This window comes from Apaloderma vittatum, unplaced genomic scaffold (genome assembly GCF_000703405.1).
Source record: "Apaloderma vittatum isolate BGI_N311 unplaced genomic scaffold, ASM70340v1 scaffold3471, whole genome shotgun sequence".
NCBI classification, from domain to species: Eukaryota; Metazoa; Chordata; class Aves; order Trogoniformes; family Trogonidae; genus Apaloderma; species Apaloderma vittatum.
The window spans coordinates 5,237-22,597 of NW_009700696.1; the positions used below are offsets into that span (position 1 = coordinate 5,237).

General features: G+C 42.1%; 1 protein-coding gene across 1 annotated transcript; it reads left to right on the top strand.

Annotated features, from left to right (window-relative positions):
• Nucleotides 1–11,103: 11,103 nt before the first annotated feature.
• Nucleotides 11,104–15,612, top strand: LOC104280992 (paralemmin-2-like; the record flags this gene model as incomplete). Its single annotated transcript, XM_009878831.1, is given in 5 exon segments — nt 11,104–11,218; nt 12,235–12,344; nt 14,403–14,500; nt 14,863–15,130; nt 15,132–15,612. Coding segments are annotated over 5 exon segments (1,072 nt in total), but the record flags the coding sequence as incomplete, so codon positions are not given.
• Between the last annotated feature and the right edge of the window lie 1,749 nt (nt 15,613–17,361).

Here is a 17,361-nt window from a genome sequence, read left to right on the forward strand (position 1 = left end):
ATATTCATAGAAATGCCTTCAGAAATTTTTACTTTGGCTAGCTATTTTTTACAACTTGAGAACTGCGCAGAGGTCATGATAATATAGTCTCTGCTGAGTTAGAATTTTCTGCTTCGATTTGAAGCATGTCAGATCCTAAGAGATGTGACTTGACTACGAGCATTTTGTAAAGCTGTTTGTAAATACATAACTGTGTCGCTGTTGTTACTTTTATTGATACAAAACTGTTTGTGATATCTTGAATGAGGATAAAGCTGGAAAGGGCACAGTCTATTGAAATTAGAAGGGAAGACAGGAGGAAAAATATTAGAAGTGTCTCCAAAGCCCATTAACTCTTGTCACTCTGGTGGGCTCATGAACTTTTGCCCAGACCTCTTCAGGTGACTGAAAATGGCATTGTACTAACAAGATATCCATTGCTGGTAGGACAGTCAGGCATCTCTCAACATCAATAGCAGCATTCATGCAGCCTGTATCATAATTTCCCAGTGGTTATGACAAGCAGAAATGAACCAGAAGGTGAGTGATAGTTTTTAGGGAATTATAGCTATATAACATACTGTATGTGATGTTATGTATGTGTAACACTTGCTTCTGGTCCGAGCCTGCAGCTATGGTTTATTCATAAGTTCGAGTGAATGGCAGATGCTGGAAGAACAATTAAAATCAAAAGAACCATTAAGAGCAAAGCAGTCAGGGCTGAGCAGCTCCTGAAAGGAAAGCTGGGTTCAGCACAAGTTGGGAAAACCTGTCATGCTTCTAAGGCACTGCCCAGTGTCTGCTCTTGACTCCTGTGCTCCATGGAAATAACTGTGACCAGTTCGCTTGCTGCCCAAGCATATGCTCTGGGCACATCATGTACAAGAGTGCTCCACTATTGAGGAGCAGACAAGCATCACTAAATCCCCAGACACTACTCTGGGTCACCGTCAGAGCTGACATCCTAATGTCTTGGAGTTCTGCCAGGTGATCCTCTTGCAGCATTCTCTGCCTCTGCCCTTCACTGCTGTGGCCCACAGGTGACCAAGATGGTCAGGAATGCTGCTTTCTGGAAGACCCTTGTCAGCTCCCTGGGAAGAGCAGATAGGAGCGCACAGAGCACCTCTCCAGATCTTGCAGTCCAAGGGCCAGAAGAGATGGTCAAGGAAAAAATCTTCAGTGACCTGAGGTCCAGACAGAAGACAACATGCCCTAGGCAACAGCACTACCTTTAAACCCAGCCCCTATGTGTTTTATTTTTCAGTGCAGCACTGAAAAGTTTGCAGAAGTGTATTATATTTCTGCCGCAGCCCCTCCAGCAGCAGCTGTAATTTTAATTTTCAATATGGAGAGAAAATATCTTTCTGAAGTTTTCTGCTGTGGGCATCACTTAACCTGGAGGTTACAGGGCCCACCTTGCAGCAGCTGGCTGCTAGGGTATCCTCATGGCCATTGTGCTGTAACCCAAGGGGTGTAAATGTGGTGTAATAGAATCGTAGAATCATATTGTTGCCTGGTCTAGTTGAGAGGTGGCATCACTGCCCATGACAGGGAGGTTGGATTAAATGATCTCTAAGGTCCCTTCCAACCTAGGCCATTCTATGATTTAGGTTAGAAAAGACCTTTAAGATCATTGAGTCTAACCACTAACCTAGAAATGCCACCACTAAACCGTGCCTGTAAGCACCACATCTACATGTTTCTTAAATTCCTCCAGTGATGGTGGCTCCCCCACTTTCTCTGGGCAACCTGTTCCAATGATTATCAACCTTTTCCAAGAAGAAATTTTTCCTAATGTCCAATCTAAACCTCCCCTGGAGCAATTTAAGGCCTTTTCCTCTTGTTCTATCACTTGTTATTTGGGAACAGAGACTGACCCACACCTTGCTACAGCCTCCTTTCAGGTAGTTGCAGAGAGCAGTAAGGTTCCTCAGCCTCCTTTTCCTCAGCCTCATTTTTTACAGGCTAAACAATCCCAGTTCCCTCACCTGGGCTTCATAAGACTTGTTCCTGGGACACTTCATGAGCTTCATTTTTCTCCTTTGGACAATTCCAGCACCTCAATATCTTTCTTGTCATGACAGGCCCAAAACGGAACACAGTGTTCGAGGTGCAGCCTCACCAATGCAAAGTCCAGGGAGACAATCACTTTCATAGTCCTGCTGGCCATGCTATTTCTGATCCAGGCCAGGATGGCATTCTTGGCCACCTGGGCACACTTCTGACTCCTGTTCAGCTGGTTGTTGACCATCTTTCAACTAACATTTTAACTCGGGGACAAAAAGTGTATTTCTGTATGTAGGAGGCTGAAATCTTAGGCCAAGTACATTCAGTAGGTTTTTTTAATTATTTTTTTTTACTTCATTGAAAAAGAAGGTGGAGATAAAACACACTTTTCCAGGCTTCTTGCCTCCCCTGTAAATGCAACGAGGAAACTCAAGTTGTACCTCCACGGTATCAGTATGTGTAGAAGTTGCACAAAAACATCCTCCTTCCTTGGCAGCTTGCAGTAGGATGGCTTTAAGGTCACACACTAATTTTGATTGTACATCCACACTAACTCTGGGTAATGCTGTAGTAGCCAGTGCTGCTGCACTATGGAAGAACAAGCACTCAACAGTCATCTCCCCATTGCTCTCCCTCTATTTCTTGGACCTCTCCCAAGATATAAATAACACAGTCTACTGTACAGCTGAACTGCTGGCATCTGTTGCTAAACCTAAATGAATTTTCATGTGCATAGCTGCAGTGTGCCGGAAAACTGTTTTTCACAAGGTTGGCTGCACCTGTGTTGCTTTTCTAGTCTCTGGGTTCCTGCTGCCCTGTGTGGGGACTTTGTGCTGGGGGAAACTGCACGTGCAACCGTCCTTTGCCTGGACCACATCTTGCAACATACCAGAATTATACAGACAATATATTACAAACATAGCTCCGACCCCAGGTCCCACCACAATCATTGTGGCCTTTTTGGAGCCTATTCCCTGTGGTCATAGTGCCCCAGTTCTCTGAAGTACACCGCAGTGGTAAGAGCAAAGCACAGCAGGAGAGGGGAAGAGGATTTCTCAACAGCAAGCCACATGGGCATGTTTGTCCCTTGTACTCTTGTGTGTCGTCAGGCATTTCAGGGTCAACTCTGCTGGTGCTTGTCCTGCCAAGTTTAGTTAAAGCCATGGGAGACCAAGCGAGTTTCTGCAGGGTTCAGTGTTTACCCTGTGTCTTTGCACTTTCACCTTCCAGTTACAAAGTACAGGGCATGTGTCCTCTCTCAAATGGTTAATTTCTTTTCCCTTTCTCCTGCCATCCCAGAAGATACTGAACAATGCATCTCTGTACTTGAAGTGTAAGTCCTGTACATAGTCTGGACTGAATCCCTGTCTGTCCAGACACAGAGCTGTGTGTCTGGTTTTGTGCAGCCTGAGCCTTCTATATCAGTTGTGCTTCTCATTCCATTTAGTTTGTTTTAACGTTTGAGACGCTAGACCAAGAAGCTCCAGGGGCAGGAGGCTTGCCCTTGCTCTGGGATGGGAGGGAGAAGAAAAGGATAGCAATGATGAGGAGGAGGGACAAAACCCAGCTTCACCAGAAGGACCCCATTTTCATTTCACAGGGCCAAGAAATCTAGACATTTGTGCCATTAAATGCAAGTGCTTCAAGAACTGGATGATTCAAAAGTCAGACTTTGCCAGAGTGTGTTAAGCTATCAGTGAAATGAAGGGACTCACTCAGATCTGTCAAGTCCTTCCTGAAGCCTCAAACCAGGATACCTGGTCAGGAGAACAAATGGGAGCTTTCAGGTCCAGAAAATCTGATATAAGCAGACACGGAGAAAATAAGTGAACTCCTGTGTCTTTCACCTCTTTGGCCATTGGCCAGGAGACCGAGTTCAGACCAAGGTGTTTTTTTTTTTCTTTTTTCCCCCTCCATTTCCCAAAGGAGGGTCAAGCCATGTGCTCCTCCTCTGTAAGGGCAAGGATCCAAGGCACAGTGATGCACTGATTTGCAGTTAGTGATCTGTCGCTTCCTGAGGCAGTGGGAAGTTTTTAAGGTTGCAGTCTCACCCAGGGTAGAGACATCCCCTGCTTGAAGAAGACTGGAAGAGCTTGGCCCTGGAAGGTTCACACTTGTAAAAGTCTACAAACAAATGTGGGCTGTAAATGCCATGGGGATAGGAAGTTGTGTGTTAAGGACATGATATGGAATGAGATAATATCCTTGAAAAATAGAGGAAAAGCAGGTGATGAAAATGTCGTTCCAGTTGGACCCCAGAGAGTGCTGAAGAGCTCCATGGCTGGGAGATTTAACACTATCAGACAAACTACTGACATAAATAAATACACGAGTAGTGTTGGTTTGGCAAGGAAAGGGACTCAGACATTTAACCTCTACAATTCCAGGTCAAAGCATTTATGTTACGTTGACACTAAGCCTTCTACACCTGGAGTAGGCAATGTTTTACTAACTGAATCAACCTGATGATTGTTGAGTTTTCCACCTCATCATGTTTAGCTCAAGAAATTCTGTAGCCAGTGCTTGACTTGCTTGGTTTGTCTAACCTATCAGGGATTAACCTGGTCTTAAACCAGGCAGATACAAAAATACCAATATACAACTCTCTTTCTACGCATTTGTGTATACACATTTACTTTAAACAGCAAAGGGAATTATAGAGAGTTTTTCCTCTCTTCCCAGGTTCATCAGCTGGCACTAGTGTGCAACTTTTTCTTGGCGAAGGGAATGGTTTCCCCTCCTGTGTATTCAGGAAGATTAGTATAGATTACCAGAGCAACTCATTCAGCATCCCTGAATTTTCGTTTCCAAGCGTTGATTGGTGAAAATGTGTTCCTAGTCTTTCAAGTCCCAAAAGTTTTGCCTTTTCAGAGATGCTAGTTAAGTTTACTGCTCTTGATTAACAGCTGTCTTCTATAAAAAACAGTCTTTCAGAAATCATAACGTGCTCTGCCAGCTTTCCTCTTTGAAGGTGAGCCTTCAGAAAAGGATGAGCTCTGCAGAAAGTCTAAACTAAGAGGCATTGAATTACTCTGCTCTGAAATGCAGTTTCAGATCCTGCACCACACCTGAAATCAAGCATTTTCTTTTGCCATTAGCACTGGCTGTGTGTTGATAGACAGTGACATCCACAAATGGTCCAGCGGGCTTTGGCACACGAGCTGATGTTTGCTAAGAAAACTAAGCCCGTGTGGAAATTAAGCCAGGTATTAGTCAGTGATTTCCCCCTCTGCTGCAGCAGATGAAGGGCACTGTTCACAGCTGTGGCATGTAGGTTTCAGCTCCAGTTTCTTAGGCTTGTTGGTTGACAGCCAGGTTTTTGGTGCTAGGTGTAGGGTTTAGGAAGCAAGACTTAGACATCTTGCAAGGGGAATCCTTTCCCCTTCCCCTTGCAAGTTAATTTTCCAAGGTTATTCTGAACCTGGGTAAACTAACAGATACCCTGCTGCCACAGAGACCTTCACAGTGGGAATAAAAGGCCCATAGGGTGGAGCATTTCTCTCAGTGCTCTTCTGCACTCTTGAAAGACGTACAGCTGTGCTTTCAGAAGGGTGGACCCTGCACATTAAGCTTCGGTTTTGAGCTTGGCTGTGTGGTCAAAAGCTTCCTGAAGGCAAGATTGTTGAGACAGGTGTGGGGTTTTTGGAGAGATCAATTTAATCCGTACGGGCAAGCCCAATTATCCCTAAACGTGGTGGTTAACTTCCAGTTTAGTAAGCATCAGAGGAGTTTGTTGCAGTTCTTTGCTTGTGAATTTGGTGTTTCTGTACCAGCTGTAACACCTCAGAATGTTCAGCCATAAGAGACGTGGCACTAATTGCTGATAGGCAGGCCCATATCCTCTTTGTGCCATTTATATCAGGTTGATTTAGGGCATCAGTCAAGAAACAGCAAAATAATCGGTTTACAGCTGAGCTGTTCCCCACTCTACATATGCATCCGTCACCTTTTCCCTTTAAGTGTTTACTCAGGTTAGGTCTTTCCTGTTTTCCTCTTTAGTTCTGAGTACTTGTATATTTTCTTTATTAGTGCTGAAGAATGTTGTTTTTTCCACTCACATGTCAGTGTGTACGCTGCAGACAAAACTTCTATTACATTTCTATTTTAACTGCAGAAATCACATGAGTATTTTAAAGGTACAACGCAGCATGCAGAGCTAGTACAGGCTGAAGAAACTGGCCCATAAACCTGCAGCTGTTTTCCCTGTTTATAATGCTGTTACCGTCCCAGCCCAAGAAACAAAACAGTGTTGAGCTAAATGTAGGTATCTCTGGAAATCATATGTCTTCCAGAGTTAATCAGCTAGACAGAGCAGCCTGTTTTCTTCAGGCATAGTTCTGCTTACTTGGGATTTGTGTTCTCCAGTTGCAAGGCAGTGTGACTCTGCACCAGCTCTGTGAGTGCACTGCAGGAAGCTGCTTGAAGTCCCTTCTGGCTGAGGTAAAGGCACCTCGTGCCAGAACAGCCTCTGCCTTTCAGCAGAGAGGAAGATAATAGCCCAGGTCTGTGAGTTTCAACATCTTTGCCTGGGAAGCAGTGGATATTTGTCACCTAGAGAAAGTGCATTCATCACCTTCAGTCTGGAGCACAAAACAGAGACCTATATCCAAATGTAATGTTTGCTGGGTACTGAGTGTAAGGTGTAAATGCACATATATTAGGGTTCATTGGCTGCTTCAATCTCCAGCCCTCTCAGAAACTGCGCTGCTCACTTCGTCTACACTCCTGAGGCCACATGGTTAGGTCAAAATCCCACTAAACACGCAGACCAGACTTCCTTTAGCAGTCTGGTGCACACCCTACCCCTGCAGTACTGAACCATTCTGGTCTGCATTTTGCAGGGCATGATATCTGATAGCTACTGAATATAAAAGAGAAAGCCTGTGATTAGCCTTAAAAATTATTTTTTTTCCCCCCATCACTGAGGAGTGTCAAATTTAGCTGGAAGAAGCCTTGAGCATCCTAGTCTGATTTCATAGCTGACTCTGCTTTGAGCAGAAGGTTGGGCTGGAGAACTCTTGACGTCACTTCCAGCCTGAATTATCTTATGAGCTTATAATCTTACTAACCAAGGAAGGGAGGTGTCCCCAAATGACAGCAAAAAGCTGTCAAAAGGATAGCATCCTTTCTGTGATTTGTGGTTTCTTCCCCTCTGTAGCAGGACAGCACCATTAACATGGCTTACATGGGCCGCTCAACCCCACTGAAAATCCTGTTATACCCTCAAGTGCTTATGGCAACAATCCATTAAAGAAAGCAGCAGGACAGACAGACCAGCAACAAGTCAGGCGTGGCTTTTTGAGTGGCAAAGACTTCCCTTTTGTCTCTGTGATACTCAGGGAAGTGGAGCTCTGTGTACGTTCACTGAAAAAACATGCCCATGCCAAAGCAGCTCCAGACTCCCTCACCCATTTTTCTCCTTTGAAACAATATAGCAAATCCCAGTGATCAGATAATTGCTGCGTGGGCCAATAAGCAGCAATAGTAATGGTCTGGTTTACACCATTTCTGCATAATCTGGATCTCTGTTTTCTTTCTTTCTTTTTTGTTTTTCTCTACAGCATTCCAGATATTGTAGTTGTTTAACTGGCATTATTGTTGTAGCCGTCTTTCAAACACCAGCCTGAAGCCAGGAACAAGGGAATTATAAGATTTCCTTTCCAGGTGTCAAATGACAATTAATGCACATCCTTTTTTAAACTAGAAAAAGACATTCAATGTTTAACAGTTTTACGCAGGAAGAATGTGTTTTGTATATATATGTGTACACGTGCACTCTGAATGGATTTATTGCTGTTTAATCCATTATATAGCATGTTTCTCGAAACTGATGTGATATTAGTGCATTTTGGTTTTCAGCCCAAGTTTGCATGTTGTATCTTCTTAACAAAAAAGCAGGCAGCTCTCCTTATCACTCAGCAATTCTAATTGTATGAAGTGCACTAAGAAAATTAAGCATGCAAAACAACCTTTGGTCTGCATTATGATTTTAAGTTTTGCATTACCAGCCTCCATGTGAAAAGGCAGCCCAAAGGAAGACTCTAGATCCAAATTTTCCAGTGAGATCTGCAGTGTCCAGGTGGTATACTGATGAATGTATACACCAGTTAAAGTGAAAACTCTGCTCTTGAATGTTTCTGTTACCTCAGTAGCTCAGCAGCATTACCTCAGCCTTTAAGCCCAGAGAATACAGACAAGAATGGTATAAAATGGGGCAAAAAGGTATAAAAGCAACCTCCCTTGGATACTAGTGATTTGTGTATGACCTCTGTGCTATGTAACAGGTACATTCTGCATGAATGATCTGTATTTTTCCTGACATGATTAGGAATTCAGACCATTCTACACAGAGCCTGGGAGACTTTCCGTTTGCCTGCACCAATTTCATTAGGAAAAGAGCAATTTGCACCTATGGGATGGTTTTGTATGTGTTCTCAATGTCACATAAGAAACCTATGTCCCTGTCAGCTTCACCCATGCTTCTAAATGCTGACAGCTCTATCTCCATCTCTTTATTAAATTGTTGCTAGTAACGCTTCCAAAAGGAACTGATATAAATGTAGAGACTAATGGAAAAAATAATAAAAAATTATAATTTGTCAAAATAGGATAACCAGATGTTGCATTTGCCCAGTTTTTGAATGGTGAGGTTAGGCTGGCATGAAGGACTCAGAAACTGAGGACGTGAGCCAGGAGGGAAGTATATGAAAGACATAAACAAGTTAAAGCAAAAGAGTAAGTAGACAGAAAGTAAGAAAACGTAAATCAAACCAGTTGCAGCGTGTGCATGTGCAAGCTCACACGTGCCTGTGTTAGAAAGAACATGAAACAACTCGTGAAATCTTTCTACAGTTTTGAGCTGGGCACAAAAATGGTGTGAGTATTATCACCCCAAGTTACAAGGACCATCACCCGAAGTTGCAAGGAGCCTACTTGCTTATAACCTTAGTCAACATCAAATGAGTTACCTCACACCACTTATACTCACAGTGTTTTTCTTGTCATAAACTATTAACTAACACCTAGTCCATTTGAAAGAAAAAGAACTTCTTTCTTCCCCTGTATTTTATTGTTGCTGACTTCTACTCACTCTCACTTCCCAGTCTTCCTGGACCATATAGCAAACCAAATGTACTGGGCTACAGAATATGTATCCTGAAAGAGTTGCTTAGTGATTCACTTAAGAGGAAAAGAGATGAACCCAGAAACCCCAACTCACCCAGCTCCGTAATGTAATTTCACTAGACGGCACATCAGAATATTTCAGATGTCTTTATCAGCCAGCTATAAATGTATTTAGGTCTACTAATCATTCCCAGGGATGGAGAAGGAAAAGAAGCCACCTTCCTGTTGACTTCTAAAGCCATTAAGTAGGAGCAAGGCAATGGCTGATCTCAGTGACAAATTATTTTTTCACTTCACTAGGTATTTTTAAAAAATTCCAGGGAAGAAAAGCCAAGGTGAAACAGTAAATTTTTAATGAATGACAACATAAGGAGGGTGATTCATCCTGTATGAAATTGTTTCATCCTAGCAGAACAAAATATTTTGTTTCAAAATATTTTGCATTTCTTAAGTTTCTTTATTAATTTGGAAGAAAGACTAAATGGATTGGAACAGTGTTTTTCAGCAGTTAATTTTAAAATCACTGCAAATAAGCTGTTTCAGCTTGGAGATGAAGGGGTTGACTTTAAGAGAGAAAAATGGCAGTTCGATAAACCAGCATGAGTTTGAGACTATTAAGTGTTCACATACTCTAGAGGAGGAAAAATATGCCTCTTTGCATCTGCAACAACTTGAGGCTGTAATACTTTTGCCTTGCTCTGATGAAAAACATTATCAGCAAATGCTTCACATTTTTCATTCTTACACAAATAGATACTGGGGAAAGATTGTGGGTGGATGCCATAAGTTAGACCCCTGCATCTACATTTAGACACACGAATTTCACAAGCATCTCAAACTGTCAAGACCCTGAAAGGAGCAATACCTCCCTCCCCTCCTCCCTACCTGCTCACTGTCACCTTCTCCTTGCCCTTTGCCTTGTGATCGAACATGCATTAATGAAATACTGTGCTGAGCAATGCTGGGAAAGAGCAGAAGTATGTCCCTTTAGCTTGGATCGGTTTCCTGATCTTTCACTTGAAAAGTGGTGGCAGAAAGATGGGAACAAACAGCCACGGGTAAGGAAAGTACTAGATCATACTGATCTGTTGCAATCAAAAATGTGTGGTCCAACAAGCTGTGAACAGCTACAGCTCTTTCTGTAGATAAAGGGAGTTTTACGTTAACTATCCTTGTTCACAAGTGTTCATCTCAGCTCATATTACAGAAGGTTGAGGGTTTTTTTTTTGTCAAAAGTGAAAAAAATAAAAATGATGGTATACATAAACATAGAGAGATGGAAAGAGAGAATATTTCTGCACCTGCCTAAATCATGTTGATACAAGGAGGTTTGAGTTAAAGTAATGGAGAATCTAACCATGATTAAAGTGTATCAGAAATCACAATCAGCACATCTTAGGGCATGAGTACAGTACAGTCAGGTCTGAACAAGAGAAATGAGTACGGAATGCTCTACTGCCTAGCAAAGCCAATGTCTTTTCTGTGCAGTCTCTATTTTTATTACCTGAAGCCTTTGAGGTCCCCAGTATCAGGCAGTCACAGTAGAAAGCATGGGGAGATATTCCAAACTATTATTGTTGAGGGCGGGCACAGTACTGGTTCGAGAGATATTCCTAACGCCTATTTCCAGTTTCATTGTCTGGAGTATGGCAGCATTCAAAGACATTTTATGCTTATGTCCTGTTATGTGATTTCTGAAATTAAAGTGCATATCTGAGAGATGTTACAGGACTTGGAAGAAAGGGAATCTATATATGCTTTTGCAAAATGTATAATAAGAGAATTACTGTTTTTATTTAAATAGATCTCCCTGTTTTACAAATAATTCATGTGCCCTTCATGCTCTAGGAAAGCAGTTGTGAATAACAAGGTGAAAGTTGTCCCTTATGACATCTGAAGCGCTAATTAATACCTAGGAAGCTATGGCTTATTGAAATAATTTTTACATGTTTTATTTTTGTCTGTATGTACATGTCTGTATGTCTTCCACAGGCTGGAACAAGAAATACAGAAGTTAGAAAGTGAGGAGTCCCAAATATCTGCCAAAGAACAAATAATTTTGGAGAAACTACAGGAGACTGAGAAATCCTTCGAGAACTTGCGGAACGTATGTATACAATACCAATACTTGGTAATAGATTGAAACCAAGGTATACTCTTAGCATTGTGTGAATGCCACAGTTATGATTTGCACTTATGGGAAGATTGAGGGCAGTTGCAGAGCATGTAGCTCAAACCAGGATGAACAAGACTGAAAAAGATGTAGAGGTGTCAGATCTATTTTGACTGGGTTATTTCGATTTCTCCTTTCCACTCCAGCTTTTTTCAAAAAGGGATTTCAGAGACTTGTCTCTCTAGCTTATCTATAGGGAAACAATGTGAGCTTTCACCCCCACTGAAAGATGTCAGCAGGATCCTGAAAAGCATCTCAGACTTCCCTCCTCCCAGTGGCACCCAGAGATAGTAACATTTGCCACAAACACCACTTCTACACATTACAACCTGCAAGAAACAGCAGTGTTCTCCTTTTAGTTACACCATGTCCCTCTGCCTCAACCTCGAATGGCACCTGAACCTAAGGAGCCACATCCCCAGTTACACATTTAAAAATTACAATGAACCGTGAAAGCAAGCCCAGCATAAAAATCAAGACTTGATGCAAATTAGACCCAGAATACAAAAGATTTAACCAAACATCTTATTTTTAACCTTCACAGAGATTCTGACACCAGGATGGTGGTAAGTACCTTTTTATTGTTGTATAGCTTTGGGTTTAACGAGAGTTGTTGCTATAGCTTTGTTGCAAAGGTTTACAGAGTGAGTGTTCTTCTCTTCATTGTATGTTTCTGACTTATTGTCAGAGCCATTGCCTTTTTCTTTGGTATAGCTGTAGTGCAAGCAACGTCACTATTGGGGTGAAACAGTATTCCTTTGACAGAACTTCATTTCTTTTTAAGTGCACACAAGGGGAAAGAGCAGCATAGATGGCTTGAAACAGACATCAGACAACTTGTATGTTATTGACCCCTCCCACCACATGATAGCCCTGCTCTACAGACTCCTTTTCACCTCCCTGTGGTCAGTCTTCTCCGTTGTATGTGCTTATGTTCTGTTCATAAACAGTTAAATACAACGAGGACTAATATACAGGAACAATTACTAAAATTGGAGTACATCATTGATGAACAATATTATCTGCATGATGATTCTTACAAAAGGAAAGCCTCACATAGGTAAACAAGTTATTCCTAGTTTATTAACTTGGTGTCACACTATGTGTGATCAGTCTAAAGACTGAGCTATAAATTTAGGTGTCTTGAGTGAGCAAATAATATGATTGGTTCCCAGTAAGCTAGAGAGAACCTCGTAGTGCCTCTCTAGGACCCTTAGAACCCAGGAAGGATATCATGCTCACCCATCTGCAGATAAACCTGTGGTCATTCTCAGTACATGTCTTCGAACTGACAAAATTAAAAATACTGAGGTCAAGACTAGCTCCTCCACTGCTGACAAAGCCATGTCTAACTGTACTGCGAGTGTAGATGAGGAATACATAGGATGATCATAACATTAAAGCACTGGGACACAATGGAAGGTTAATATACAGTGTATGAGCTGACTTGCAGGTGTCTTTTTGAGGTGATTAATATTACTTAATGAGAGGGTTTTCTTTTTAACTCAAAGATCTACTCCAGAAATTTTCAATTCTGTTAGAAATATACTTCAAGTTTTATGTTAAATATACTTCCAAGTTTTATGTAAAAAACCAAATTAAAGAAAAGATAGGATGCTCCATGGTAAGAACTTAGTCTTCTTTCCTCCTGGAGAATTTGAAATTGCCTACCACAAAGCAAATAAAGATCCAGAGGGACAAATATTTGGTACTTATGCAGAGTTTCACCATGGTTGTTTATGACTCCTGCAAGACACAATCTCCCTCTTTATGTGTGTTGTGATAAAATGGGAACCAAAGGAAGCCCCAGATAGCAAATACAAAGCAGTAGTTTGCTGAAAAGTATTGTCTCATAGCAATGTAGTATTTCGTTGGGTTCAAGAGGAGCCTCACTGCTCTTCTCATGTTGCTTGCTTTCAGTGCACCCTTCCCTCACAGAGTGAGCCAGAAGTAAGGATAGCTCATGATTTTTGAAGGGTAACATAAAACTACAGAATTATGCCAAAGAGAAGACAGTGCATCCAGAATAAATGTGCAAACAGAGGGAGCAGGGGATATAGCTAAGGTAACCAACACCTCTTCTCTCCCAGACCACTTGCTTTGTGTATCTTATACTCTCAGCAGGTGGTCCTTGTAGGCTGGGGCTGGCCCAGGGCAAACTCTAAGCAGTACTGTACCCCACTCCTTTAGGGATGACCGAGGCTGCAATTTGTCGTGTTAGGCCTCCCTTTATGGGCACAATGTGGCCATACCTCTTCACATGGTGAAAGCTGAGCAGGTCTTCTGTTTTCTGCTCTCTCACAACAGTCTGTGAGGGTAGCTGATCAGAGCAGGAAGAAAAAAAATCAGAAAAAAAAAATTAATACATCAGTTTGTGGTGTCCTGAGTTAAGACAAATCACAATTATGCCATTGAGGTTCATTGATGGAAAAGGTCACCATGAGTTTCACAAACACTTGTCACTGCCCGTGGTAATTTGTAATTAAGTGTCTGTGGATGTCTGTCCTGGAGCCAAACTGTCTTCATCTGCATACAACGAATGCTTAAATAGATGACCACTTCTGGAAAGTCTGTGAGAACTTTACACATTTTTCTTTGTAAAGCTGTCCAGTGAGATGCCATCATATCTCAGAATGGTTGTTGAGTGGTGTAGACTGGCTGTCTATTCCTACTTTGTGGTCTTTACAGTTTCCATCTTGTTACTGCGTCTTTCTTATCTGCTAGAAAATCTTCTTCGCTGTTCCACAACAGCATTCCTCACACTCATTTTTTTACCTATTATTTCATGACGCTTTGAAAATCAGTTAATTATTACTGTTTTCTTCAACTTTGACAGTGGTGCTTAGGGCCTGATACAAGTAAACAAGGGAGCACTTCTTGGCTGTTTTGCACATTCTCTTAACCTGCAAGTACTGTCAATGACTTGATATGGAAGCTGAGAGACCTGCCACACATCTGCAGGAGAAATTATCCCATTCCTCTGTGATTTTGTTTTCCCACATGTAGAAGAAGGGTAAACAATGTTTCTTCACGTCGCTAAAATGTTTTGAATGCTACGGATGGAAGAGTTAAGGAAAAACAAGCATTGACAGTAAAATAGTCTGGGTGTTACTCGCAGCAAACAAAACTTGTTACCAGCTAACTGGCAGTTTGATGTCATAGAGAGAAAAGAGAGTAGAAAGGTTCCTGGAGATGAGTTTCTCTCCAGATTTCGAGGCAAGTTCAGAATGGAAAGGTTGAGGCCAACCTGCATGCTGTCACCTCCTTTTGTCTAAACTACACCTAACCCAAGTGCTCTTGAAGCTCCTAATTGATCACAGGCAGCGCCATGTGGTGTGAGCTGGAAGACCAGGTCCTGCTTGCTGCAGGTATGCCTAGCCTCCGGCGGCATAAAATGCTGTAGTGTAATAACTGTCTCTGTCCACCATGTTGTGTCCTACCTCTAACATAGATGCTTGGCCCTTTAGAAACAGGAGGTAGGAAGAGGGGCACCTTAGTTTTCTTTGTCTGTTTGGCAATTAACCATTCACTGGCTTTTTTTGTTGTAACATGCACTTCCTCTCTTGTTTTCATTCGAGCTTTGTGCACCATGGAAATTAGTGTGGAGAAAGACAAACAGACAGGAGAGACCAAGATTGTCTCTGCTTCACCTCTTGGCCCAGATGAGGCCCATCAAAGAGGATTCAAAGTCTATGATGATGGTACCAAGGTAGTCTATGAGATTCACTCTGGTGGCACAGTAGTAGAAAATGGAGTACCTAAATTAAGCTCAAAGGACGTAGATGAACTTATGCAAAAAGCTGGACAATCAGGTGTAAAAGGAGGATGTGAAACAATTGACTGTGTCAGATGGAAATGCAGTAGCTGATGGAAACCTTAGCCGTATGAAGGAGCAAATGCTCTTCAAGGAGGCAAAGCTGGAAATGGTACACAAACCCAGCAAAGGGCATGCTGTGAACCCGAAGCCTCAAGACAAACCTTGCGGTGGTGAAGCCCTGGAGGCCAGCGCAGATCAGCCAGTGACAATGATATTTATAGGCTACCAGAACATGGATGACGAAGAGGAGACAAAGAAAGTGCTGGGCTATGATGAAACCATCAAGGCAGAGCTGGTTTTGATCGATGAAGATGATGAGAAGTCGTTGCGGGAGAAGACGGTGACAGATGTCTCCACCATGGATGGGAACGCCGCTGAGCTGGTCTCTGGCAGGCTGCTGTCGGACACAACAGAGCCCTCCTCTCCTGAGGGGAAGGAATAGAGCCTGCCCTTGGAAGCTGCCCCAGGTACACAAAAGAAAAAGCGCTGTCAATGCTGTATTGTCATGTGAGCATCTCCTCCTTCCCCACTCCGGGCAGTTCCTGCTCCATCACTTACCTAGACTTCACTGTACTTCTAACTGCAATACTGTGAACTGAAAGTGAATGTCTCACTTGCCTTGCAGTTGGGTTGCTTTGCTTTCTAGTTCTTCAGGAAGAGGAACATATGGTTATTTTTCCATCAGACATACTGTTTGGGGTTTGGGGGGGGCTGGGAGGGGGTGTGTGCTGCTTTTTCATTGGATTTTCTTTTTCTTAGTATTACAGAGTGAGAGATAAATGGGAAATGGAACAAATGTTTTGGTATTTATTTGATTTTAGCTCTGTATTATATATATAATGAAAACACTTTTTACGTTTTTCTTTGGATATCTGGCAGTGGTCTGAGACCACTGCACCATCTGAGGCACAATGTGGCAGGGAGATGGTGGCACACAAGAGTCCGGAAGTGACCCTTTAGTGGTTAGAAGTAGAGCACAAGCCTTAAACCTTAAACCTGCCAAATACCTACTGCTCACTACTTGTAGCTAATATCGAGTGCCTAGGAAGGCCAGTGTTTTTTATGTGTTCATATGAATCCCATGGTTAATGGGCCACAATAGATGCAGAAAAGCTAAAGGTCTGTCTGCATAGGGTTTGTCTTTATGGGTCAAAGGTAGTTCCATGTCTAACGTCTGGAAGAATGTGAAACAGGAGCAAATAGGTCTGAACTTGGAGGTTCTGAGCTACATTGGCTGAAACATGCTTACTCCTTATGCCTTAACTCTCGTAAGAAAAACAGAACAAAAAAACCTCTTTTCAGTATATCTTTTCCTAGACTGGGAAAAAGTAACCTATGAATCTTTTTTATATTTTGTATTTTCTAAGTTTCTATGAACCCACTTTCCATGTTGTCCCTTGTTTGCATTCAGGGACTGTTTATTTTGCAAATCACTGCATTCTACTTCCATTTCTTTTTTTTTAACGTAAGAAAAATACATATCAAAAAACACAGCATTATGATTAGTGCCTAGGCAATCTCTTTCAATTACAAGAATATCAATACAGAAAGAAAAGAGTTACAGAGTGGTTTTCTTTTTCTAATTTCCTGTGGCTGATGTACTATATGGTATATGTTTACAGAGCTCCTATGGTCTGCCTTTGTGATGTTAACTAAATGAATGAAAAAGTAGGTATGATGTGCCATTTGACAGTTTGCCTTAGCACTCTTAGGTTTCTTGCTTCTTTTTTGTATCTTTCTTTTTCTTACTTTTTTTTTCCAAAAAGTGCAGGCTGTATTCCAAAGCTGCATAAAGACAACATTATCTTTCAATCTCCAGCAAGAGAAGTCTGCACAAGGCCTTCTCCATGAAGTTTACCTCTTCTGGTGCAATAGAAGACCTCAGTCCTGCAAACAAAAATGCATACGCCTAATTCTGCTGTGTGTAGACCTATTCCAGTCAACAGGACTGCTCACAGGAGGAATGTGTGTAGATGTCTACAAGATCAGGACATGAATGACCAATACAGGTGCAGTTTGGGTGTTACTTGTGTACCTACACCGAACTTACGCGCTGCTGAGTTTGCCCAGGGTGGTGTAATCCTCGAGGCTGATTCTGAGCGCTGCTACTTCTGCTGAGAAAAAAAACCAAACAAAATGGTGCTTAGCATCTGGTGGGATCCAGTCCCAAGTCAGCATTGCTACCATGACAGCGGTGTCCATGAGCAAATATTAAGTGGGACCTCCCTGATAGCTAATGCGTTAGTGCCCTGCCACTGTA